At 34.5% G+C, this 27790-nt stretch overlaps 1 protein-coding gene across 3 annotated transcripts; it reads left to right on the top strand.

The window, feature by feature from the left end:
* The first annotated feature begins 246 nt into the window (after window positions 1–246).
* LOC114322777 (flap endonuclease 1) lies at window positions 247–24239 on the top strand. Of its 3 annotated transcripts, none has more exons than XM_028270187.2 (18): window positions 247–468; window positions 582–698; window positions 779–837; window positions 1426–1485; window positions 1589–1642; window positions 1776–1824; window positions 1977–2024; window positions 3835–3900; window positions 4101–4151; window positions 4413–4532; window positions 4602–4686; window positions 7430–7511; window positions 10218–10332; window positions 10417–10473; window positions 10585–10631; window positions 10740–10794; window positions 22303–22435; window positions 23861–24239. In XM_028270187.2, the coding sequence occupies exons 1-17, from the start codon at window positions 457–459 to the stop codon at window positions 22375–22377; spliced, it is 1152 nt and encodes a 383-aa protein (XP_028125988.1). In that variant the 5' UTR covers window positions 247–456; the 3' UTR covers window positions 22378–22435; window positions 23861–24239. The 3 variants fall into 3 exon arrangements, with proteins under 3 accessions (XP_028125988.1, XP_082724637.1, XP_028125989.1); XM_082868511.1 differs by lacking the exon at window positions 23861–24239 and adding an exon at window positions 23036–23141; XM_028270188.2 differs by lacking the exon at window positions 23861–24239 and adding an exon at window positions 22847–23141.
* The last annotated feature ends 3551 nt before the right edge of the window (window positions 24240–27790 follow it).

The following is a 27790-nucleotide window of genomic DNA, read 5'->3' as shown; positions in this document are numbered from 1 at the left end:
AAAAGATGTGCAGAAAAATAGAGAGGTGATGTGATGAAAAAAAGATAAAAAGATGGATTATATCGGAGTTGCCAAACTTGGCCTTCGTTTGGGAAGTGAATTAATTTTTTTATTATTTTAATGAGAAATTAAAAAATTTGATTTAAGAAAGACTTTTGATGTTTTTATAAAAAAAATATAATAATTATAAATTAGATATAATATTTTATTTTACTAAAACTAAAAAACCTATTTTTTTAAAATTATTTTAGCTCCAAATTCACCAAACCCAATTCCCAAATGTAAAGAGGCGGGAACGGATTGGAACCCTACCTGAGAAATTGTAAAGCCTTTGACACACACACACTCTCTCTCTCTCCCTCTCTCTCTCTCTCTCTCTCTCTCTCTCTCTCATCTTTGTGATTTCACAGAACACTTCATCAATCGATCGATCGATCAATCAATCTCTCTCTCCCCATGGGTATAAAGGTAGCTCAGTTCATCATCAATTTCTGTTCTTGACATTCTCAAATTTTTTGAGTCATTTTATACCCCTCTCTCTCTCTCTTTCTCTCTCTCTATATCTCTCTCTATTTGTGTAGGGTTTAACGAAGCTTCTTGCGGACAATGCTCCAAAGTCCATGAAAGAGCAAAAATTCGAGAGCTATTTCGGTCGCAAAGTCGCCATTGATGCCAGCATGAGCATCTACCAGTTCCTGGTCCCTAGTCTCTCTCTCTCTCTCTCTCTTAATTCTCGTATGAGTGTGTTTTAGTTCAATTGGTGTTTTCTTTCATGTAGATTGTTGTCGGTCGAATTGGGACTGAAACGCTTACCAATGAGGCTGGTGAAGTAACTAGGTACTCACTTCTCAAATTTTTTTTTTTTTTAAAAAGCAAATCAGTTTTAGAAACTAATGGATTGAACATTTCTATGTCTTGTTTGTGAGAATTTTTGAATTAGTTTAATTCTTCCAATGGATAAAAACTTGAAGGTCAAATTACAACTGATAGTTTTACATGTTGTGGCTTGTATCACTTTAGTCCCTATAGTTTCAATTTGCTCAATTTTGACCCTTAATTTTATATTTTGCATCAATTTGGTACAATTGATAATGTCGGTATGTTTTTTGACAGAATTTTTTTATTAAATTAGTTGAGTTTAAGTCATTGAATCGATCAAGTTTACGATTTTGCTCCTAAAAGTAGGACACATGCCCCTCATTTGCACATTTGCCATGAAAAAATGCTAGCAATTGGACCAATTTGAGACAAAATAAAAAAATTATTTCAAAATGACACAAGGGCCAAAGTACAGGGACTAACAATGTAATTTGCCTGAAGTTCAATTACGACTTCATGTATCGATGGTTTTTTCAAATTGGGATTTGCCCTATGATTGTTTTTTTGTTTTTAATATGCTGAGTTTGTGTTGTTGGCCCATTGTAGTCATTTGCAAGGGATGTTCACTCGGACAATTCGGCTTCTTGAATCTGGATTGAAGCCAGTGTAATTTTTTTCATTACCTCTCTTCACTTTATCCTACATGTATTGTAGGCCCAATTTTGGGGTAAAGTTTGACATTTTCTTAATTACCGTGCCCTTGTGCCAGATATGTTTTCGATGGAAAGCCTCCGGATTTGAAAAAGCAAGAGCTTGCAAAACGGTACTTTTAATTTTTATTTTCATTTTTTTTAATCTCAGAGTTTTTATTTATTACTTCTTTTGGACATGGAGTATAAGGCCGCAAATGTCTGATTACTATAATTTTCACATGGAACCCTTTTATGCATTTGCAGTTATACAAAAAGAGCAGATGCTACTGAGGATTTGAATGTGGCCTTAGAGGTAAAATGAATATTCCATGTAAATTCCAGCATTAACTTCCTTATTTATTCTTTCCTATTTTCTGTTTCTCTTATCATTTTTCTTTTACTTGTTTTTCCATTTAATTTTACCATGGAATCTTTCATTCAAAGGTGCTTTCATTGTCATTGTAGACTGGCAATAAGGAAGAGATTGAGAAATTCAGCAAACGAACAGTGAAGGTGGGTTCTGGCACAATTTCTCTCATCTCCCATTTGTAAATTATTAAGGCTGCAATGATATAACAGTTGGTAAGCTGTCATTATTGTCAAGGCCATTTAATGAGATTGGGGGCATTGTAGAGTATGGCACCTTTGAGTGTTATTTGGTGGATGCTTTATAAAAGTATAGATAATCAAAGAAAAAAATTGAGCTTAATGAACCCGTTGATTTCTCCTTTCTGTTCTGAAGAAGCTTGTCAAGGATATATAGCTGCCCCCTTCTCTAGTGTGGGAACCTTTGACCATGGTCATGCATGACAGTTATTTGGCAGCGCTAATAACAACTTTCTTACTAAATGGTCCAAGTCTGTCTTTCTGATATCCATATTTGAATGTGAATTTTGATGGGTGAAGGTTGAGTGATGGCAAGGAAATCTTGTAAAGCTTCTCTCATGCTTAAATAGTTTTTATCATTTTTCTGTTCATTTATTATTCTTCTCCCAACCCCCCCCCCCCCCCCCCCCCAAGAGATATTCTCATTTACTTCCTTTTTGTTTTTTCCTGCTTCTCTTCAATGAATAGCTATTTGTCATAATAGGAAAATGTAGGAGTATTGACATTCATTTTGGAATTGTTAAGTTTAGCAGTTTGGAAAGAGAAAGGGTTGGACGCAATAGAATGTCTAGGAATTTTATCTACATGTTCCTCATATTTGGGTCCATTTAGGGGTTCCACTCGTTTAATGTAGAGTTACCATGATAATAGTAGATTATTACTTTGTATCTGTTGACAAACTTTTTTTTTTTCCTTTCTTTTGTTTTTGTTTTTAAATGAATGGGACTATTATTGAGATAAAGTGCATGAGCAAGGCACTGCCAACACACAAAGGAAAGAAAGCATTGATGAAACTAATAAAAATTCCTACCAAACGATTAAGGACAACTTGGACAAGATTATCTAATGATTATACCTGTGATTGGAGGCCCTTGAAAAGATCTGGCATAACGATCCATTGTTTCGTTGAACACTTTCCACGACTTCATGGATGATGGAGATTGTCCATTCAGAATTTCATATAATTTAATATTTTTTGTTTCGCAACCTCCAAGTCACAACAAAGAGTAGTTGATTTTGACGGGACAAGCCTTTTGAAACAAATATATTATGATACCAAGTTAAGAAAGAGTTACTGAAGGAAAATGTGATACCAGTTACTCCAAAGCCTAAATCACAAGCAGATTCAAATGATAAGTGACAAAAACTGTAAAATATAAAAACTAATTACTTAATGGGGTCCTCATAGTGAAATTTCCCCCCGCTATAATCATCTTATACCTTCTGTATATGCAATGTCTAGACCTCCATTCACTCCACCTTTGACAGCACCTTAAATCACTCTACTACCAAATGATAGTAATGACAATAAAACATTGAAACATGCCTTACTAATATTTATTTCTGTTATAAAAATCCTAAATATCAAACGAGTGGCAAAATGTAGCAGTAGGATCATAATGCAAATATTATCTCAAGTATCTATCTTCTGCAAGTAAGAAGATTGTCACTCTATTTCAATGTGGTAGTTACTCCCTTTTTTTCCCTTCCTCCACATCTTTTTTGGGGGGATGATTTTGGTGGTTGCTATCTTAATATCATTTTAAGGGTTCATTTTGATGAACTTTTTCTCTAATGATTATTAGGGAAGTTAGCATCATGTCCTTGTATATGTTTTTTAATCCTTTTACTATGTAGCATTACATAGCATGGCTGGAGTTTGAAAATATTTTAATATGTGGATGCTGTTGATGCTGTCTCCTCGTTGGTTTTGCAGGTGACAAAGCAACACAATGATGACTGTAAAAGACTTCTAAAGCTCATGGGAGTGCCTGTAATTGAGGTGATAATATGAAATAACTTATTGTTGGTGTGAGTTGGTGTTGGAAACTATTGAAATAGTTTCTGCAGAGTGGGATAGTTTGCTTCTTTTACTGTATTGGTATTTCTTTTTGAATTGTATTGATGAAGTGTATACTTTTTGTATACACAAAAAGGTCAAAGTTAATCTTCTTACATTATATGGTTTTATGTTCTATTTAGGCTCCCTCAGAGGCAGAGGCACAGTGTGCTGCACTTTGCAAATCTGGAAAGGCAAGGATCTTATTTTTCATTATAATTTGTTATTTTAAGGTGTTAAATATGTCCTGTAAAGATTAAATCATTTACTTTTTATATTATAATAGTAAGTTACTATCATCATCCATGATGAATTCATAGGCGGTGATGGATTTGTACTTTCATATCCTATTGAAAATGGAATGAAGCACGTTTGCCACAAGATACGCATAATGTGCGGTTGATAAATGAAATATAAGAAATTTATATTCAATTTTTTTTGGGGGTGTGAATTAGGTTTATGCTGTTGCGTCTGAAGACATGGATTCTCTAACATTTGGAGCTCCTAGATTTCTTCGCCATTTAATGGATCCAAGCTCAAAAAAAGTCCCAGTCATGGAATTTGAAGTTTCAAAGGTGTGTAAGAATATTGAACACAATTGTGGCTGCTTAATTTTTTCCACCATTTCTGATTTTGTTTTTCAGGTTTTGGAGGAGCTGAATCTTACCATGGATCAATTCATTGACTTGTGCATTCTTTGTGGGTGTGACTATTGTGATAGCATTCGGGGTAATGCAATTTCTTACCAGCATCATTATTGTGAAAGATGTTTGTCAATATGTTCAAAATGATGCATGTTTCTGTAGAAATTTAATGTATAAAGAGAAATAGAGAATTGTATTATTGATTGATTTATATTGATGTCTATTACAATGATTCATGATTCCTATATATAGAAGAGGGTGAGTGTGTAGTAGGTAAGGAGTAGGTGAAGTGGAGGTGGTAGTGGTGTAGTGGGTGGATTTTAACAGTTTCTTTTATTTGTTTTGTAAGGGGAACTCATTTTTAAAAGAAAAGAACACAAACAAACAAAAACATTGCCACATTTTGGGCTATTAGTAATTTGGTTGGGTTATTAAGAGAGCATGGAAATACTAAGTCGCACAAACAAAGACGAGGCATCAACATAGACTCAATACAAGACTTGACACAGCAAGTATACAGGCATGGTGAGGATCCAGCAATGTGTTATTAATGCATAGTTTTGTGTGCTATAAATATATTATAGAAGTTAATCTATGAATTTGATTAATTGCCTAATTTTCTATATTAACAATTGTAGAATCTAGAAGGTGTGAACTATATCCTTCTTGTATATTGAAGGTGTTGCATACTTTTGATAAAGGTTATATTGCATTAAACATAAAAGATGGTCATCAACAACTAACAGCATCTAACAAACACAAATACACCACAAAACTCAAGAAAACTAAGCAAACAAATGAAAACAAAAGCTCAGCAACTGCTCCTCAACCAGCAACCGCATGCAACATCAACACAATCCTGTAAAGATAGCAAGAACACAGCCAAATTTGAAAAGGTTATGAACTATTGGATCAAAAAGTTTGGCACCGAGGTGGTTGAAAGAGACTTGGATTTTTTAAGCTATCTTCAATCCAAGGCTCTCTCTTGCGTTTGCCAGGATTGGGAGTGTGTGACTGAAGGAATTCAGCAGCATTGTTCAATACATTTTGGCTGGAAAAGCATGGTCTTGGAGCTTTGATACGCTTGGAGCCTCCCACTCAAAAAATGTATAATTTGATTAGAGTTTGGTGCTAGTAACAGCTCTTCAGGGGAATTTGGTGCGTGCAACTGCTCGTCAGGTGCTCGAGAAACTGGGGATGGCAGTGGTGGTGGTGCAAGTTCACTAGGAACGGGTGTGGTAGGCTGAATTTCAATATTTGGAACATCCAACACATCAACTTGTATGTTTGTCTCGGAAGGCCCTTTTGGTTGAAGCTTGACAACGGACAAGCTTTGTCGGTGTATAAACTGAAATGAACCAGTAACTTTAAGATTTTGATGCAAATTACGATCAATGAGGAGATGCCAAACTTCTTTACAAATGTTAGCAGATGCCAAACTCTTTCCTTTCTTTCTTTCTTTCTTTCCTTTTTTTTTTTTTTTCTTTTTCTTTCTTTACTTTCTTTTTCTTTATAAATTAAAGAAAAGGTTGGACACTTCAAGGTATGCACATCCTTTCTCCAAGAATGTCTGAGAGTGCTCCTCCACGTATTGCTGAAGTGTAAACTGTCTATTATGGTGAAATTTATCCTAAATTTTTGAAATGTCGAAGATGTAGCGGATGTTACTAGGAGTGTCCACAAGGTTTGCACAAGAACACATCCTTTGTAGAAATGTTTCTACTACTTGGGGGATAAAGAATGCTTGCATGTTATATATTTGAGTGTATGGTTAGGCTATCACATTTTACAGACCCATACTGGATTCATGTATTCGATGATGTATCTGTTTCCTTTTTTCCTTCCTTCCGTTGGCTGGAAATTGTATAATAACTTATTTTATGTTTTTAGTTATTTTATCAGTAATAACAATTAGAGGAAAATGGTAAATTGTCTATGGATAACTTCAATTGTTGTATGGATTAGTTTTGCATTCTTTTTTATCAGTTCTTTTGGTTGCTTCTTTATCCTGATTAAAAACTGAAATGTATACATCAAAACATCACATGCACCAAAGTATGAGAAATTAATTGATACCTAACCTTGTATAGTATTGAACTTTTGCTGAAAGTTTTCTCTGAATAGCTGGGAAAGTTCGATCCAATAAAATCACTGATGATAAACTTCTAACTGGAAACAGGCGTAAGTGTTCTCTTGTCATTTACAGAATTAGCCACCATGACAATGGTAAAGCAATGAAAAGTATGAATTTTCCTTGCAGTCAATTTTGGTATGGGCACTTAATCTGTCCTAACCTTGCTTTGTCTCCCTGTGGAATTAACCATAAAAATTGTGTGGTCATTCCCTTGTAAAGCTTACCTTCTCCGATAGTTTCTTTAAGTTTTAATGTCTTTTACCTTTTACATGTTTTTGTCCGGTATAAGTTGTATAACACTGGTCATGTCCTTTTGAAGCTCACCACCTCCAATAGTTGCTTTAAGTTCAAACTCCTTTTACCATTATGTGTTTTTGTCGAGTATAAGTTGCGTGACTCTACGTAACATTTATTTTCATTTGGAAATGTAGCTTTTTCAAACTTTTGATGTTCTTTGTTTTATGTTTATTCATGAGAGTAGGAGAATGATGACTAGAAATACCCAGAGGATTTATCAAAAAAAAAAAAAAAAAAATAGAAATACTCAGGAGAGTTCATTTTTGTTATTTTTTTTTTCACTTGTTTAATTGTTCTAGACATTGTCTCACCTGAAGATTATTTTTTTACTGCTATTTTCAAAAATATGTTTTAAGTTTGTTTAGCGCTTCCCTTGAATGTTGTTCTGTGCTTTTAGGTATTGGGGGCCAGACTGCTTTAAAGCTCATCCGGCAACATGGCTCAATAGAGAATATACTGGAGAATATAAACAAAGAGAGGTACTTCTTATTTTTCAATTTCCTGTTTATCAATTCAATTGGTTGTGCAAACTGAGAATGTGCTGGGAAACCTACTGCAGATTTTTCTGTGGAAATTTTCAGCTTCAGTTATACTGCAAAAAATAAATGGATTTATTGAAATATATGCATGTATAAGAGAAAACAAAAGAATCTTGTCCTTGTGCTTTGAAAGTGGAACATATTCTAAATATGATGTGAAATATGAAGATTTTCAGGTGAACTAAACTGAAGTGGATATGTTTGATGCCAGTAAAGTCTCAACAATTTATTATTATTATTGTTTTTTTTTAAATTTTATTTTATATTTAAGTTTCCTTTTTTGGGAGGTGGACAACCTGAATTGCATAATTAGTGTACCCCAGTATTTTTTTCCTCCCCTAATAACCTTTATCTTTTTAATATGTATGCTTATCTTTTTGCATCTTTCTGTCTTTGGTTATGCAAATTTCAGGATTTTTATTTTATGTGAGGTTTTCATACTTCATTTTGTTCATTATATTTTTCTTTGCGCTTGGCGGTTTTTCGTGTTAGACTTCTCATCTCATATCATATTCTATTGGACATGACATTCATATGTATCCTCATTCCATTTTCCAATGCAATCTTTATACCTAAGAATAACTGGGTTTAGTAATATATATGTATGATTACCAAAGTTGTAATGCAAGTTCTTTTGTGTAAATCTTCTAAAATTCTTCATACTACATCATAATGCTAGTTAAACAGCATAACTTACATCACAACAAGGTTGTGGTTATGCAATTGCAAATGTCTATGATAAGGAAGAAATGATTTTGATTATTGTGCTGTTGTTATTGCGAGTTGTCCTTTTAAGTAGGGTCCATCACTTTTTAGGTTTTGAGAAATTGTGGCTAGAGAATCACTCATCTAAAAATAATTTTACAAGATGGTGGAATAGTAGTAGCCAAAGTTACATGGACTCGGGTATGAGTGTCGGGTGCGGGTGTATATCCAAGCGTCAGACCTTCATAAATTTAAATCTTAGGATCTTGGGATACATATCCAAAATTGGATATGGGTACGGAGACACGTCATATGTACATATGTATTGCATATTATATAATATTCTCAGATGAGATGTTTTAAATTATGTAGAAATATATTAGAAATTAAATATGATTAAAAAAAAATATGAAATTTCTATATCTAATTCATGTGAGAGCCTAAAAATGTTGCTTTACTAACAAAAATGAATTTCTTGTTCTTCATGTATTGTCACAAATTAAAGAATCTGAGTGTCTAAATTGAGTACGAGTGTCGGACACATATCCCACATCCTTACCAATGTCATATCCGGTGGACACGGGTATTGTGGGAGAAATAGAAGAGTCCGTGTAACACAGGTAGTAGATGCCAAGGATGGGAGGGTTTTAAGTTCATGAAGAAGTTGAAGGTGATTAAGGAGAGAGTGAAGGAATGGAATAGGGAGGTCTTTGGCGACTTGAATGAGTCAAAAAAAGAATTAATTCGCAGAATCGAGGAGGTGGATGCAATTGAAGCTAGCGAGGCTTGGATAGTGTTTTGAGAGTGGAGAAGGTTGAGTTAAAGACAAGGTTTGAGGGGTTAGTCTTCAGAGAGCAAGATTTTTGGGCTCAAAAGGCAAAATTAAAATGGGTAAATGGGGGCGATAATAATTCAAATTATTTTCTTGCTGATAGGAAGAGAAAAATAAGGCTTGGTTTGGCATCTTCAAAATAATCCAAAAAGTCAAAAAGTTACAAAAAAAAGTTAAAAAGTTATCACTATTCACAAAAAAAAAAAAATAATAAAAAAATTAATTTTACACAAAAAATAATAAAACTCAGTTTGACATCCACAGGCGAAGCTAATTTTTTTGAAAAAATTGCACAGCCATATTGCACAAAAAGCACGCTGCTGTTCGGCCCGTGGGGGGCCATCAGTGGTCCCATTTTGATAATCTGAACCGTTCAATGTGTAGAACTCGTCGAGTACTATATGGCTGTAAAAAATCACGTTGATCGGATATCGCTAACTATACGATCAAATTAGTTTTGTATGAAAAAATGGATGGTGTTATAGTTAACAGGTGAAAAAAAACTAATCCGATCAGATAGCTATCGATATCCGATCAACGTGATTTTTTACAAGTTTATAATACTCGACGAGTTCTACACATTGAATGATTTCGATTAGCAAGAAGGGACCCGTGGTGGGCCCCCACGGGCCGAACATCACACTCCAATCAATGCCCGCAAATGAGGCAACCATTTCTTGTGTCAAATGCCTCTGCCCAAGACGGTTGGCCGTACTGCTATTCTCCCTACCTTCTACACACTAATTTATACAATTTTTTAATACACTTTTTTTTCGTAAAAAGTCAAAAAGTTAACCCAAATAACCATATTTTTTTCCTCAACGTTTTAGTCCAAAAAGACAAAAAGTACACTTATTTAGGACATTCCAAACAATCCCCAGTCTATTAAAAGATTAGAGGTTGGTCAAGTTGTGTTTGTGAACAAAGAGGATCATATTACCGGTGAATTTTTTTTTAAATTTTTTAATCAAATCTGTATTTGGATGAGGCCAATGTAGTTAGGCCAATGGAGTTGAAGGCATTGAGTGGATGCCTATTGATGAGGCCAATATTTATGAGTTATATGCCATTTCAATCACAATTCTAATCATATAGACTTATGTATGCAGGTACCAAATTCCTGATGACTGGCCGTATCAAGAGGCTCGACACCTTTTTAAAGAACCATTAGTCTTTGTGGATGATGAGCAACTTGATATTAAATGGAGTGCTCCAGATGAAGAAGTAATTAATTGTAATTCAAAACTTTTGATTGTTCTTGTTTTTCTTTTGGCATGTTAACAGTGCTTTCCATTGTTTACTCTTTAGGGGTTGATAAATTTTCTTGTAACCGAAAATGGGTTCAACAGTGACAGAATTACAAAGGTATTCTAGCAAACTATTTTCATAAATTGATTCTTGTGCTGGACATGTGGTTTCATTGATATTGAGACTCGATATGTATATTGAACTAATTTTGTATTCTGATTATCTTAGGCAATAGAAAAAATCAAAGCAGCCAAGAACAAGTCAACTCAGGGCCGGTATGAAATGCTTAAAAAGTGAAAATGAGTTCAGATATGCTTTTCCACTATGCTTCTTTAATGTCTGTTGTTTTCTTAATTTTTTATTTTTATTTTCTCCCCAAACAGATTAGAATCATTCTTTAAACCTGTTGTTAGCACATCGGCACCCATTAAGCGAAAGGTATGTTTTCATTTAGTATTTAAAGCATCCAGTTGCCCATTGGTTCTAAGAATGCAAGGTCTTTTGAGGATTTAATTTGGTAGCACGTTTATATGGATGTCTCATGTTATGATAAAATGGTTTTTCTTTTTTGGTTGGTAAAATAATGCTATTGAAAATCTTGTAAAAAATAAGATGTTTGTGGGCTTGGCATTCCTACTCATAGTTTAGACATTGCACACTGACCTTCCTTGGCTGCACGTTTGTCCTCATTGTTGGGAAAACTGTTACTGTTTTGTTTCAAGTTGAACCCTTGTGTTGAACCCTTAACTAGAAGACAGCGAATAATTATGTGATGTAAATTCTCATAATGTCCTAATTGATTTCTTTCTGATCCTTGTACATTCACTATTGATAGTTTCAAAATTAGTTTTAGAGGTTGTTTGGGGTGTCCTAAATAAGTGCACTTTTTGTCTTTTTGGACTAAAAAATTGAGGAAGAAAATATGGATGTTTGGGTTAACTTTTTGACGTTTTATGAAAAAATGTATAATAAAAAATTGTAAAAATTGATTTGTAGGGAAAAATTAGAATTGGGAGTTGTGCAGTCGTAATTGTTGACTTTTGGTGAATAGTGTTACATTTTTGAGTAACTTTTTAACTTTTTGGCTTTTTTGCAATATGCCAAACTTGGCCTTAACCGATACTCCCTTTACTCTTAATGAACATCAATTTACTCCCCTCAATTATGAACCTGTATATTTTGAACCCCTCAACTACAAAAATGCGTCACTTCCACCCCTCCAAGATGGACCTATTTGTATGGTTTTTATAGTCAAAATCTATGTTACATGGACTTAGGTATGGGTGTGTGGGTATGTATCTAGAGGTTGGACTCATCAAACTATAAATTTAAGGGTACGTGGACTCACTAAAAAAATGTCATATTTTTATATTTTTAATAATGTATGTAAGATAAAATGATGCTATATGTAACTTATAGTATTAAAAAGACATTTATAGCAATTATACAATAATATGTACATATAATAATGTGTTATATACAATTATATAAGAAGTATCCATTGAAAAGTATCCAACATATATTCCATATTCTTGTCCAAGTATTGGGTGTTCGATACGGGTATTTGATTTATTTTGAAGAGTCCGTGTAACATAGGTCAAAATGTATGGGTTCATATTTGAAGTGGGTAAGGTGTTATTCGCTAATAGTTGGGGGTGTTTTGGTTTAGTTTTTAGTGTTTGTACTATCATGCCCTAGTGCTTTTAATATTCTATTCTCTTGCCAATGTTAATGACCTTCTTTAAGTCATGAATTTTCTTTTAACTATAGCAAGGAGTCTTCAAGAGTCTAAACCTACGAAGCATAAGTACGGAGGGTCAAGACTTGGGTATGGCATGGGTACAGCTCGGGGTTGGGTTTAGGATGGATACATTTTGCGTACTTTGGAACATTAATATAATTTTTTAATAAGGGTATTGGAACAATTATATTGTGTTGCTTTTAAAAAAAAAATATAGGGTATTTTTGCAATATTAAAAAATATAAAATTACATGAGATTTTTTTGACCATTACCAAAATACTTTAATTATTTTTGCATTTGATTGTTTTTATTGTTATATGTCATATACTACTATTAACCTAACCAAACCAAACCAAGGCTTAAGTCCCATCAAATGGGGTCGGCTACATGAATCCTTCTTTTTCATGCGGCTCTATCAAAGGCTATTTCGTCAGTCAAATTAAATAGATTCATATCTCTATTTACTATGCTAGTCAACGTCAATCTAAGTCTACCTCGTCCCCTAACACTTTCATTTACTGTCACTGCATTGCATCTATTTACTACTGTCTCTGTTGGTCTCCGTTGAATATGACCAAACCATTTCAATCTATTCTCTCTTAACTTATCTTCTATGGGTGCTACTCCTTCCCATTCCCGAATATACTCATTATTAATTCTGTCTTTTCTAGTCTTGCCACACATCCAATTTAGTATCCTCATCTTAACAACACTTATCTTATCTACATGTTGTTTCTTAGTTGCCCAACACTCCGTTCAATACAACATCACTGGTCTAATAGCCGTTTTATGGAACTTTCTTTTTAGTCTAGTGGGTACTTGTTTATTGCACAGTACCCCAGACGCATTTCTCCACTTAAACCACCCCGCCTTAATTCTATGGACCATATCTGTATTAATCTCCCCCGCTGTTGTGATAATTGACCTTAAATAACAAAATTGTTCACTCTTAAGTACTTGGTTCTCAATCTTCACTTCTCCTCTACTTTCATTGTTACTGTTACTAAATTTATACTCTATGTATTCTGTCTTAGTTCTGTTTATCTGAATTCTTTTAGGTTTAAGTGCTTCTCTCAAAATCTTCAATTTTGTGTTAACTCCTATAGTTTCATCCACTAACACGATATCATCTGCAAAAAGCATACATCATGGCACATCATCCTGAATATTTCTAAACTCATCTATAATTAAAGTAAAAAAATAAGGACTTAGGTAGATTCTTGCTGTAACCCTATAGTAATTGGAAATCCATTTGTTTCTCCAACAGGCTATCTAATAGTGGTCATTACCCCTTCTTATATGTCTTTAATCACATCAATGTAACCTTTTGTCACCCCTTTATTCTCTAACACCCACCAGATTAAATCCCGAGGTACTCTATCATATGTTTTCTCAAGATCGATAAACACAATATGAATGTCTCTTTTCTTTTTTCTATACTTTTCTATTATTCTCCTCAAAAGATAGTTCACTTTCATTGTTGACCTACCAAGTATAAACCCAAATTGATTCTCTGACACCTCTGTTATATCTCACATTCAACGTTCCATCACCCTCTCCCACACTTTCATTGTATGACATATTAGCTTGATGCCTCTGTATTTGTTGCAATTCTGGACATCTCTTTTATTTTTATAGATTGGCACTAAAATACTCTTCCTTTACTCATCTAATATGTTCCTAGTCAACAAAATCTTACTAAACAGCTTAGTCAACCAAGCAACCCCTTTTTTATACAAACATTTCCAAGCTTCAATAGAGATATTATCGGGTTCTAAAACCTTATTCGATTTCATTTTCTCAAGTGTAATCTTCCCTTCAAAGTTTCTAATCTTGCGATAGAACCTATAGTCTTGGTTTTCCTTATAATTGGCTATTTCCTCCCCTATTAATGTACTTCCATGTTCCTTTTTAATAGTTTCTCAAAATATTTCTTTCACATCTCCTTAATCTTTTCATCCTTCACCAATACCTTAGAATCCTCACTCTTGATGCACTTAACTTGATTAAAATTTCTTGTTTTCCTCTCCCTTATCTTGGCAAATTTGTATGCTCTCCTCTCCCTTTTTACTATCTAGTCTTGTGTATAGGTTATCATAAGCTTTCAATTTAGCCTCACTACTTTCTTGCCTCCTTATCAGCCAATCTATAGCTTTTAAGATTTTCCTTAGTTTTATCCTTCTATCACTTTTTAAAGCACTATTTTTTCGCCTTAACTACCGCTTGAACCTCTTCCCTCCATCACCAAGTTTCCCTTTCGTTGGGTCCCTTTTCTTTCGACTCTCCAATAACTTCCTTTAAGATTCTCCTTGTACAATTGGCCATCGAGTTCTATATAGTGTTAGCATCATCTTCTAAGTCTCAACTACCTTCATTATTCATTCATTCTTAAATATTTATAGTTTATTTGTTTTAGGTCCCATCATCTCGTCCTATGACGCCTACTATCCTTGCTAGCTTGGTATTACTCTTTAAAGCATAAATCTAGTACCAAAATCTTATGTTGAGATGTCAGGCTCTCTCCAGGAATCACCTTACAGTCATTGCATTTTAGACTGTCCACTTTCCTCACTAAAAAGCAATCTATTTAGCTTTTAACTGACCCACTCTTAAAGGTTATCAAATGCTTTTCCCTCTTCTTATACATAGAATTGGCCACCACTAGGTCAGAAGCCAATGCAAAATCTAAAATACTCTCTCCAGCCTCATTTTTATCACCAATACCATATCCACCATGCATCATCTCATAGCCTAGTTTATCTATTCCTACAAGGTTGTTGAAATCTCTATCTATAACAAGGTTCTTTCCTACGGGTATCTCCTGTAAGATATCATCCATTTGCTCCCAAAAATTGTTCTTAGTCTGATCATCTAATCCTACTTGGGGGGCGTATGCACTAATAACGGTCACTATATTCCCTCCAATAACTAGTTTAACTAACATAATCCTATCACATTTCTTAATGACCGCCACTACATTTTTCACTAGACCCTTGGCAACTATTATTCCTATCACATTCCTGTGTTTATCCTTGCCATTATAATACAGTTTAAACCCGGTATCTTCAATTTCCTTAGCTTTCTCACCCGTCTACTTAGTTTCTTGTACGTGTGCTACAATAACTCTCTTCCTAATCATAGCATCTACCAATTCCATAGTTTTATCAGTTGAAGTTCTTATATTCCATGTGGCTACCCTAAACCTATAGTCTTGGACTAGCTTCTTTACTCGCGCTCGCATAGAAAAATGCAGAAATCTTTGCCTATTTTTCACTGCACCCATGCGTTGATGCGGCGCCCCTTGCCCATTTTTTATGGACATAGTTGAAATGTAAAATGAAAAAATTTAGGGTTATGATTTAAGAGGAAGAAGAAGAGATAAGAGGAGAGAGAAATTTTATGAGGGTGTTTGGTTTGTGTTTGTAGAGTAGTTTTTGAGATAAAAAGTACGAAAACTTGTTTGGTTTGTCTTTTTTCAGAAATGGTTTTGAAAAATTGTTTTGAGGAGAGAGTTTTAAAAAAGTGATTGATTTGATGTGTATGAGAGAGTGATTTTGGAAAGTAGGTAACCAAACAAAATTTTGAGATTTTTTTTGAAAAAATTTGTTTGGTTTGATTACTTTTGAAAATTTGTTTGTAGAGAATTTTTCTCAAAAATTTTTTTGAAAAACAAACCAAACAAGGCCTATATATTTGGAAAAATTGTCTATTCAATTCTACATCAGCATAATATATAATAAATCCTAACATTGCAATATGACCATCGTACTTTCAACTCGAGTAAATATTAGCGGAAGAACAAGAGAATAGAGCAAACCTTGACCAGGGGCACTCTTCAAGTACTGCAAGATGCGACACACAGCAGCAAAATGGGGTTGGTGGGCTGTATGCAAAGACTGACTGACCACACACACGACATACGTAATATCTGGATGAGTGACAGTGAGATAGATTAACTTCCCAACCAGCTAGCGATAACAACTAATATCAGGAAACAAGTCCCCGGTTTCACCATTAAGTTTAACACTAGAATCCATGGGAGTATCACTAGGGCGAGTGCCTAAGAGGCCAGTCTTAGTGAGAAGATTAAGAACATACTTCTGTTGTGAGAGAAAGAAGCCCTAAGAAGAGCGAGCAATTCCAATCCCAAGAAAATACTAAAGATGACCTAAGTCTTTGGTGTGAAATTGTTAGCCCAAATACCGCTTCAAATTAGCAATACCAGTGGAGTCACTCGCAAAAATGATTATGTCATCCACATAGACAATAAGAACAATATTCCTATTAGACGAGTGTTGAACAATGACAGAGTGATCAAAAGTGGAACGGCAAAATCCATAGGCAAGCACAATAGCACTGAAGCAATCAAACTAGGCACGAGGGGACTCATTGAGACCACACAAGGCCTTCTGCAATCGACAAACAAGATGCTCATGATTGGAAATAACATAGTCAAGGGTTTGATCCATATAGACTTCTTGGAGATCCCCTTGAAGAAAGGCATTCTTGATATCAAGTTGATATAAAAGCTAAGATTTACTAACTGTAATAGAGAGAAGGATTCAAATAGAGTTAAGACAAGCCATATGAGAGAGGGTCACCAAGTAATCAACACTATAGGTTTGTGCGTAGCCTTTGTCTACCAGGCAAGCCTTTAACCGCTTAACAGTCCCATCAAGAAGATACTTAACAGTATAAATCCAACGACATTCCACAATGGATTTGCCAGAAGCTAGAGGGGTAAGTTCCCATGTCTAATTCTTATGAAGGGCATGCATTTCCTCATCTGTTACATGCTTTCAACCAGAGATGGACATAACCTGTTGATATGAGCGGGGAATGATAATACTAGACAAGCTACAAGCAAAGGAGTGAAAACTAGGAGACAGGCGATCATAAGAAACAAAATTAGAAATAGGTGTGCAAGTACGTGTACCTTTGCGGAGAGCAATAGGAAGGTCATTAGAGGGCACATTGGTATATGGAATAGGGGAGAAAGGAACCTCAGACGAAAGAGATGAACTGGTCGGGCCATAGGACACAATGTGACGAGCTTGAGATTGCTGATAAACCTACAAAGGAGGGGTTGAGGTGAGGGGGACGGAGATGACATAAAAGAGGAAGAAGGAACACAAGATGGAAGAGTAGGGGTGAGAGGCTAGCTCCCCCTCCCGACAAGAGAGAAGATCAGTAGATAATTGTTGCCTAGCGGAGGAGAAAAACGGAGTGGACTCAAAAAAAGGCAACATTAGCACTGACAAAGTATCGACGTGACTCAAGATGATAACACCGATATCCTTTTTGAGTATGAGAATAGCCTAAGAACAAGCACTTGCGAGCACGGAGAGATAACTTATCCAAACCGGGGTCAAGTGGACAAAGGCCACCCAACCAAAAACATGAGGCGACAGGGGAAATGGAGACGATGTGGGATATGACTGAGAATAGGGGGACGTGTGTACTACACTAGAGGGCATGCGGTTAATAAGAAAATAAGCAGTGAGAACATCGCCCCAAAACTGTTAGGGGACATGCACATTAAGATTAAGTTTGGCATACACAAAATAATCCATCTTTTTATCTTTTTTTCATCGCATCACCTCTCTACTTTTCTGTACATCTTTTCTTAAAAAGACAAAAAGTGCACTTATTTAGGTCATTCCAAACAACCCCTGTGCAAGCAATATCTAACAAATAGCGGTGTTTTCGCTCCGCAACATTATTTTGAGATGTATGAGAACAACTAGTTTGATGAATAATACCACGAGCATCACAAAAGGTAGTCATAGTATACTGCACATATTCTAAGGCATTATCAGACTAAAATATCTTAATACTTTTCCTAAATTGAGTAAAGATTTCATTATAAAACTTAGAGATGGTAGAAGGCAAATCAAATCTTTGTTTCATTAAAAACAACCAAGTCATCCGAGAGTAATCATCCACAAAAATAACAAAAAAAAAAAAAAAAAAAACCATTAAGTGTGTTTGGTTTGAGTTTTCTGGATTAAGTTTTTTGATTTTCGTAATTTTTTGTTTTTAGTGAATATTTTTAAAATTTTAAACATTTTTTTTTACTTTTTTAGGTGCACCTTACTTAGATGTATCTAAAAAGTAAAAAATTTGTAAAAAAATACTTTAAAAAATTAATAAATACATAAAAATACAAAAAATGTACTGAATTCTTGTATTTTTTTTGTATTTTTGGTATTTAGTGAATTTTTTAAAAACAATTTTACAATTTTTTTACTTTTTAGTTGTATTTATGTTGGGTGTGTTTAAAAAATAAAAAAATTACTTAAAATATGAAAAAAATTCAGTAAAAACAAAAAAATACGGAAAATAAGAAAGTATAATTTTCTGAAAAGTGTTTTTGGAAAAATGGAACCAAGCAAGCTGTGGTAGTGAGAGTTCTAGAAGGATCCTAGATATCTGTATGGACAAGAACAAACGACTTAGACACACGACTACCACCACGACTAGGAAAAAAACTATGGTGATGCTTCCCAAATTGACAGTATTCGCACTCAATCTGAGAAACATGACTTAAACTAGGAACAAGTAACTTAAGCTTGGCCAAGGAGGGATGACCCAAGTGAAAATGCTACTGAAGAGGAGATACAGTAGCACTCAACACAATAGATAGAGGATGAAAAGGGGTCTCAATGTCCAAAAAGTATAAGCCATCCTTCTCATGTCCCGAACCAATCATCTTCTTGGTCTGGAGGTCCTACAAAACACATGAAGTGGGAGAAAAAGTTATCGAACAGTGGAGAGCTTGAGTCCATTGGCTAACATAAAGCAAATTAAATGGAAATTTAGGAACATATAGACCATAAGGTAAGGAAATGGATGGAGTGGAGTGAAGAGGACCTTGACCACTGATAGGGCGAAGATCCATCAAGTATAATAGTATGATCAAATGCCTAAGAGTATCAAAAAGAGAGGAATTACCAAAGATATGGGAACTAGCAAAAGAGTCTAGGAGCCAAGGTTTGAGTAGACTTAGCCATACATGCAATATCACTTGAATTAGCCATAGTAGCAGTAGTGGATGAAGGTAGACTAGGCCAGAGAGATTAGATAAGAGCAGTAAGCTCACTAATCTAAGTAGTGTCTCATGAGAATCAATCGGAAAAGCAACAAAACCAGTGGAAAACAAGGATGACTGTGAGGATGGAGCATCTATAACATGATGTACATGGTCAGGTTTGCCATACTTCTGCAAACACCAAGGTTCAGTATGGCCTTGGAAACCACAATGAGTACACTTGCGATCACCACATGTGTGAGAACCAGGTCCACTACTACCTCCACCACAGAAACCACCAGGAGAGCCACCACCACGGGAACCACCTCCACGAGAACCCCGCGAACCGGAATAAGAGCCCCGTTGACCAAACGGGCCATGAAAACCCCCGCGAATAGGCCCACGATCACCACTACTAGAGACCAATGTAGAAGATGACAAAGTAGAGGACCCAGAGGTGGGTTGTGCCTGTCCCAATGAAGAATGTAACAATCGAGAATAGACATTAGCAACAGATGATAAAGTCTCAATGGCAAGAATCTGATCATTGAACCCTTGCAATTCATGATCTAAGCTGAAGAATAAAGAAGCTATCATAAACTCTTCCCAATATTGCTTCTGTTCACATCAGTAGTGAAGGGTCGATGCTGCAATAACTGATCCCACAAAGTCTTAAAATAATCGGGAAGGGACCAGTCAAATTGGTGCATAGCAAAAATATGCTCATATAACTCATAGATTCGAGAGACATTATTCTGATTCGAAAAATATTCAGTAAGGGAGTCCCAAATTTCCTTAGAGGTATCACAAAATTCCATGGTAGTAGCAACATGTGGTTCCAGACTAGGCCAAATCCAACCCATAACATAGGAATTCTCAATACACCAATCATCATAAGCTTTATCATCAATAGTAGGAGGGAGTTCGCTAAGGAAGCATGACTCCTTGCCACGTTAGAAAATTTTGACAGTATGTGCCCAAGCCAAATAATTGTCATCATTCAATTTTTTGGTAGTGATAAATTTAGACATGTCATCATCCTTACCCATAGCTATAACCTTAGCCTCAATCTCAGCCATGTTGATCAATCACACAAAATACTCCACACAAGTGCACGGAAGTAGCAAAATACTTGCAAATAGTTAATCCCCACAACAACCAACAACCAACACCCACAACAACCAATATAGACAACAAAACTAGCTCAAAAAACAAGAATCCATGGCAAAATAGACATGAGTGAGGAGAACATAGGTCTGCCAAATAAATTCGGACCCATATTAAACCAAAACAACCCACCAACATGAATCAACAACCTAAGAGCAAATATCCTTTGCTAGAAGGATTTTGGACCCTATATAGTAAATTTCAATAGGTAGAAATAAAAAAACAGGTCTGCTGAACTAGTTCTGAACCAGAGTGAGGAAAAAAATGAACCAAACATCAACCCAATAGCAGCAAAACAACAAATTAATAGCAAATATCACTAGAGGAGGAGTTTCGGCTCCTATAGGTTCTATTTTAGCAAGAACTAGCACAAACAAGGCCCAAATCCAGATTCAAAGAGAGGCACCAAAAATCACGAAAAACATTCAAAAATAGAAAACTCACTTCGGGGATGATCGAAAAATTTCACAAAAATCACCATAAATCTCGAGAGAATTTCAAGCCTAAGGTTGAAGGTCCCGTCTGTACAATGCTTACATCATGCTGATGTCATCGTATAGATGATGACATCAGCACGTCTCGGTCATCTCTGTTAAATCTTCAGAATCTATAGAACACTTTCTAATGAAGAATAGATAGCTTTGATACCATGTTAGAATGTAAAATGAAGATATATAGGGTTAGGATTTAAGAGGAAAAAGAATAGATAGGAGAACAGGGAGAAATTTTATATATTTGGAAAAATTGTCTATTCAACTCTAAATCAGCAAAATATATATACAAACCCTAATATTGCAATATGATCATCGTACTCTCAACTCAAGTAAATATTAACAGAAGAACAAGAGAACATAAAATAACTATTGTAACAGACATGCTGAACTGTACCCGTACCTTCTTTTTTTTTTATAGGTTTTGTTGTATCAACACCCATACTTCCTAGGTCTAAACAATTCCCAGTTCTGCTACACTGCCAATTAACTTTGAAGCATTTGATGCTTGTTCCAATGCACTCTATGCCCAAGGTCATTGGTAACTTGAGCCTTCCAACTCCAACTTTGGGTTGTTTGTGCTCCACACCATCTTCAAGAGGGGTCTGCTTTGGCACACGATACTGAAAATCCTGGAGAACCTTCCGAGTGGATTAGTTTTTATTATTTTTATTTTTTATTTTTTTAAAACGTAATTCATGTCACAACACTAGATTTGTGACACAATCTCAATATTTTCATGAAAAGTTAAAATGAACTTGTTCTTAGTATAGTAGCCATCATTATCTCAGCACTACTATAGGAGTGGGGTTCGGGGTTTTTGCATTTTTTATGCTTTGTTTGGTATGATGGATAATGGAAGGACTGGTAGAAGGGATAGAAAAGGTATCCCAAGAGAAAGGAAGTTGCCTATTCTTTTATTTTTGATAATAATTTGGGGGAAAAATTCATTTTGGTGGAACAATTTAAAATAATTGCTATTTTATAGAGGTGTAAGTTGGTCGGTGCCCGATGCAAGTGAATGCTGTGGCATGTGACGCCTTTCCACTTGCACCTCCATGAAAGTGCAACTATTTTGAGTTGTTCCCACTAAAATGCAATTTTCCCTATTTGTATTCCACCATTATACCTATTTAAGGAAGATTTATTTTTTATTTTTTATTTTTTTCGTGGGGAAAAAGTTAAAAAAGGAGGGAGCTCTTTCCTCTCTACCCATTTTCAGAGGGAGCATAGTATGCAGAGCGAAAAAGCCAATTCTCCTTGTTCTTTTGTTTTTCTTCCTAACAAAGAAAAGGAAAAAAAAGTCCCCAGCTTATGTCCCAATTACGTTTCATTTCATTATCTCTCATTACAATTTCTTTAGAATTATGCAGCTTTTTTCTTCCCCTTGTTTGCGTCACTTGTATTCATTATATTCTTGCAAAATTTGTTTTGAAAACGTGGAATCAGTTTGTGCTTTTATTGCTGCACTATAGCTCATTGACAATTTTCATCTTTTTGCTCACACAAATGACAGGAAACAACTGAGAAGGCTGAGAAGGAATCTAGTAACAAAAAGCCTAAGGCTGGTGGTGGTAGGAAGAAAAAGTAGTTGAGTCGGTGTTAAAGCATTTTTACGACACTGATGTATCTAATTGTACTCTTGCCAGGTGAACGTTTTCCTTGAAGAATGAATATTCTTCTGTATTGTTTATTTACTTGTTCTTCTTTGATAAGACATTAATTTTTAAATCCAGTGCCACCACCCAGCTGCAGCATATTAACTCAAAATTTTCAGAATGGTGTTATTTCACAAAATTAATGTATTATCAATTAACATGTCAGCTACGTCTAGGTGTGAATTTTTCCCAAAGGAGTAACTTATTTTGAAATGATTTCCAAGAAAAAGCAGTGGGTCTTTACATATGGTTAACTAGTTGGTGAGATTATAAAAGCTTTTTACATGTTACGTATTCTTCAATTTAATGTGTACTAATTGATCGTTGTTTTTAATTATGAGCACTACATTGGGAAAGAAAATTTCATGTATTCACTGTGTTGGTGTGCCGTTCATTTTGTAGGAGTTGCATCATTTTATTGAATCTTGTGACATGCTATCAAGGGAATAGAGCAGGCTTTTCCACTGCCAGTTTATTTATGTTTATTGGGTTCCAATAATCAGTGGTTTTTGTAACAGTGTGCTTAGTGCATGTATTAACTGCAGTTGAAAATCTCATTCTAATTATTTAATTCATATTTTGTTCAAGCAGGTGATGCAAGTCTTATGTAGTTTGATAGTAAATAGCATCTTTTTCCCATGATGCTGGGAGTGAAAAATTGAAAAAGAAAAATCAGTATTCAGGTTTATTGTGTGAATATTGTTGTTTATGCTGGCTGTGGCTGTCAATGTACTCCAAGTCCTATTGCCGGGCTTGAGACTGTCTGAAAGATAAGATTCGATGTTAAACACATATACTGGGACCAAAAATGAATAAAAAATAATGATAATGAAACAAAAGCAGACTTTTTAGTTGGGAAGAAAATTTTGTATGTAAAATATTGGCTTTTGCTGCAGTGACCAGGGGTCTTTCTTTTTCTCAGTTTTTTTGGGTGCCGTGTGAGAGACTGGAATGATATTTTCAAGGCTTTGATGTAATTTACTCATTTTGGCTGGGCCATGCTCATGATTACACAACCCTAGCAATACTGCTTTATTATGTGTGAGGTTTACTCATTAGTTGATGATGACATTCTTTGAACTTGTACTGGGGTTGTATGAGAAATAGTGGTGCCTTTCGCTATTTTGGAGGATGGTTCGGAGAGGGAGTGGTATGGAGATATCTGTCGAATTTGATTGTTTCATCTAATCCGTATCAAATTCTTGACCGTGCTTGTACTGTTCACTGGACCTTTTTCATTCTTCATGTCTTGCAGGCTTAATGTTATAGTTTGACCTTGTTATTAACTATGGTTGTGCTCTATTTATGGGATGTTCTGTAGGAGTTGATCTTTGTTTCTTAAATCAGACTGAATAGTTACTTTTGATTAATGTGTTAATTTTTGTGAATTGAAGAAATCAGCAATATGTTTTTCAGGTATGCGAGTTAAGGAGAGCATTATGGTCATGTATACAGAGTCAGGAGGAAGCAGACTACTATGGATGTGAATTAAACCTCTGTATTCCGTTTTCTTTAAATAAATTTCTTGCATGTAATCTGGGTACTTCTGTTCTAGGACTTAAGGAGAGCATTATGGTCATGTATACAGAGTCACTGCCTTGCTATATGTTTGGGCTTAAATTTAACCTCGTGTTTTAATATTGTAGCATGTCAAGTTTTAATTTAGGAAATTGGTGAAAAGCTTCTCAGCACAATTTTATAATGAGAGATAACTAGGGCTGAGCAAGGGAACTGACAAATCTGTAAATCGAACTGGTCAAGTCAAAAACGGTAAGTTTGGTTTGATTTTTTTGAATGTGGTTTGGTTCTGGTTTGGAAAATTAGAGAGCTGGTCTTTGCAAATTGGTTCTGGATTTAAGTTCACAGTTTTGGATTAGAACCAAATTGGACCATATGTAACTTAAACCACACATATGCCATACATTACAATCTTACCCTCTTATATATAAAACTAGCTCATTATTCATAACGTTTTAGATTAATGTCATAATAAAAATCATAAATTAATGTTGAACAATGTTTGTTTAATGTTATGTTTTTAGTTTGGTGGGCATATTATTATTATTAAAATTGATGATAGATTGAATTTTTTTGATAATGTTATATAATATTTTTTTTTGTGAACATATTATGTGAAACTGTGGTTGCAAATTGAGTCTAACCATGTTTAAATAGTTTGATTCAGATTGGTTTTATAATTTAAATGAATTGGTTTGGTTTCAATTTTTATGAAGCTGGCAATAGATTGGTCTTAGTTTTATCCTGAATCGAGTTAATTTGGACCACGTTCACCGTAGAGATAATAACTAACAAATTTTAATAGATATTATATTTCATGTATTTTTGAAGTTTACAGTTTTTTTTTTTTTTTTTTTTTTTTTTTTTTTTTTTTCTCTTTTTTATTTGGGAAAATCACCAATAAATTCTAAATTTGGGAATGTTAACCCATTTAGTCCCGAAGATTTTTTGTTGGACTAATAGGTCCTATTTCTCAAGAAGCTTACTATAGGTCTTTTTATGATTTCTCTTCTTTTCAAACATCAAACATTATTCATCCAACATCAAACATGCAACGTCAGGATTATTCATCAAACATCAACCACTAAACATTAAGATTATTCATCAAACATCAAACACAAATTCTGAACCATTAAACATTAGGATTATTCATCAGACATCATCCATTAAACATTAAATTTATAAGTAACATCATCGAAATAACATCAAATATCATCATCAAAACATCACACCATCATCATCAAAACAACATCACAATAACGATTAAATAATTTTTTAAATAACGATTAAACATCAAAATAAAACATTATTCTCCAACATTAAACATTATTCTTCAACATCAAACATTATTCATCAACCATTATTATTCATCAAACATTATCAATTCTCTTTAATTCTTTGAATCTTCGTTATTGAAAATCCATAACCAGAGCTTGAAACCAACAACAAAATGAAAATGCAAAAGTGGTTTTCAGTCGGCGGTGGCGAGGAATATCGGCAACAATTGCATCCATTGACGTCTTCATTGTTGTCGTCTTCATCATCGTCTCTTTTGGCCGATTGGAACTCATACGCATCGTCAAAACCTTCGGAACAGAGCACCGCCTTGGGGGTTTTTGATCTCGATCTCGAATCTGCTGTTAGGTCTGCCAATTCGATTTCTTATCGTGTTCTTTGTCCTGCTATTAATAATCAAACTCATATTCATACTTTTGTAGCATTGTGCACGAGTGCTTTGGTTTTGACGATTAATCTGCTCGAAACCCTAGTTTTGTTGATATTCATGACTATTGACTCCAAAGCTTCGTGCTTTTGAATCTGATCGATGTTTTTTTGGAACATAGTTCTATACTGTTTTGAATTCTAGGGTTTATTTATGTAAATTTGTTGTGTTTAATTTGCATCGATTGTTCTTTGTTGATGATTAATGTTGTGATGTTTGATGTTGTTTTGATGATGATGTTCTGATGTAAAAAGAGGATTAAATGGTTTATAAAAAAACACTCAGGACTAGATGGAGTAACATTTTTCAATATGGGACCTATGAGTAATTTTTCCTTTTTATTTTGCATTTGGGATGATAATGTATTCTTCATATGTTTAATTTTTAGTTGTCAAGTAACGGAAGCTAGGTATTCAACTGTCGCAAATGTTATCTTGGTTCATAAAACACTAATAAAATGGACTACTTAAAAATGAGAAATGTTATGAAATACTGTGTGTTTTAGTGATGTATTATGTATTTTTGTCGTCAATATTACTTATTTTTCTTGTAGGAGTTCCAACAATTTGTGGTGGAAAAATGAAATTATGCATTTTTGTAATACTGTTACATGTTTTGTGATATTGTTACATGTTTTATGGTTGGAAATGCTTGGATGAAAAAAAGGTATAATTCTATCACAAAAATACGTAACATTATTACAATATATGTGATTTTATTTTTCAATCACAAATTGTCATAACTTCTATCAGGAAAATATGTAACATTTATCACAAAAATACATAATATTTAACACAACATAATGTAACAGGTGCATCATAAGAATCAAACTATAGAGATTATCAGTATAATTTGCCCAACAAAATATAAGCAAGCCACTTTCACCACTTGGAAAACCATTTGATCACTTATATAGAATTAATTAAAAATTAATTTCTATAAAATTGTTATAATACATTGTTAGGTTTTTATAATTGACATTTTCGTTTGACAATTTTTTTAGTTGTAATTTTATTTGCTATTTTGTTTTAGTAAGGCTATGAGTGTTTAAATGTAAATTCAATCCAAATTGTGCCTATGTAAAGGAGTTTGTATTGATATTTCGTATTTTGAGTATTCCTTATTTGCCATTTTGCTGACTATGTCTGAGGATCGTGTTGCCTGGTTAGCTCGTATGAATTCAGGAGGCAGCGCCCCTTAGTGAGTCCGGGGTAGCACCCAGGAAGGTCGAGGGGCAATGTCCTAGAAGCCAAAAAAAAGTCAAAGTGGTTTGACTGCTTGAGCAGTTAAATGGATCGTCTAATATCTCTGCCTACAAATTGAATTTTTGGGAAATATGTTTCACTGCTCAAGTGGTGAATGTTGCACTTGAGCGATTGGCCTATATGTTTGCACTGTCTTTTACTTACACTGTTCGAGTGGTCTTTGCGGTTTTGTTTAGTATAAAGTGCGCTATTTGCTATGTTTAAGGTTTAACCCATCCAAATTCTCAAAAAGGAGAACTACCAAGATTTATTTGTATTGGAGGGTGTTTATATATTGGTTTTCTTGATGATTTAAGAGTGATCGATATATTTACGAGTTTTATATTGACATCATCAAGGGATTTGTTTTTATTATTTTATTCACAAAAAGAGAGGTGTTCTTCGATGGATTTCAGAATGGCTCATCATCGTGGATTCGACATCGGCGTTGTGGATTCAACGTTAGACGAAACAATTTCAAGATGAAGATAGTGTTGGAAGAGACACATTAGGTCTGGTTCAATTCGGGCATAGATTCGTTAGGTAATTGAGGGTACTCATATGTAATTCCTTTTTGTCTTTTTAGTAGATTGTTTTGTGGTTTTGATTCGTGGTTTTTTATCACAATTGAAGGTGCTCAAATTTTAATTTTTTTCACCTGAAATTATAGTGCCAATTTGTTGTTGATTATTTGATTGTGATTGATATTCACTGTTTAAAATTGAAATATAATTATGAATCAATATCTCGAGAGTTTTTAGATTTTTCACACAAATATCTATCTAACAAAATGGAAAATGCACTAGGAATCCAACAGCTTAAACTCTATTAAACAATTATAGCGTGCTTTTTTTTTTGGGT

Source organism: Camellia sinensis, chromosome 5, assembly GCF_055761805.1.
Source record: "Camellia sinensis isolate YWXY chromosome 5, ASM5576180v1, whole genome shotgun sequence".
NCBI lineage: Eukaryota > Viridiplantae > Streptophyta > Magnoliopsida > Ericales > Theaceae > Camellia > Camellia sinensis.
This window is presented reverse-complemented; position numbering and strand designations above follow the sequence as displayed.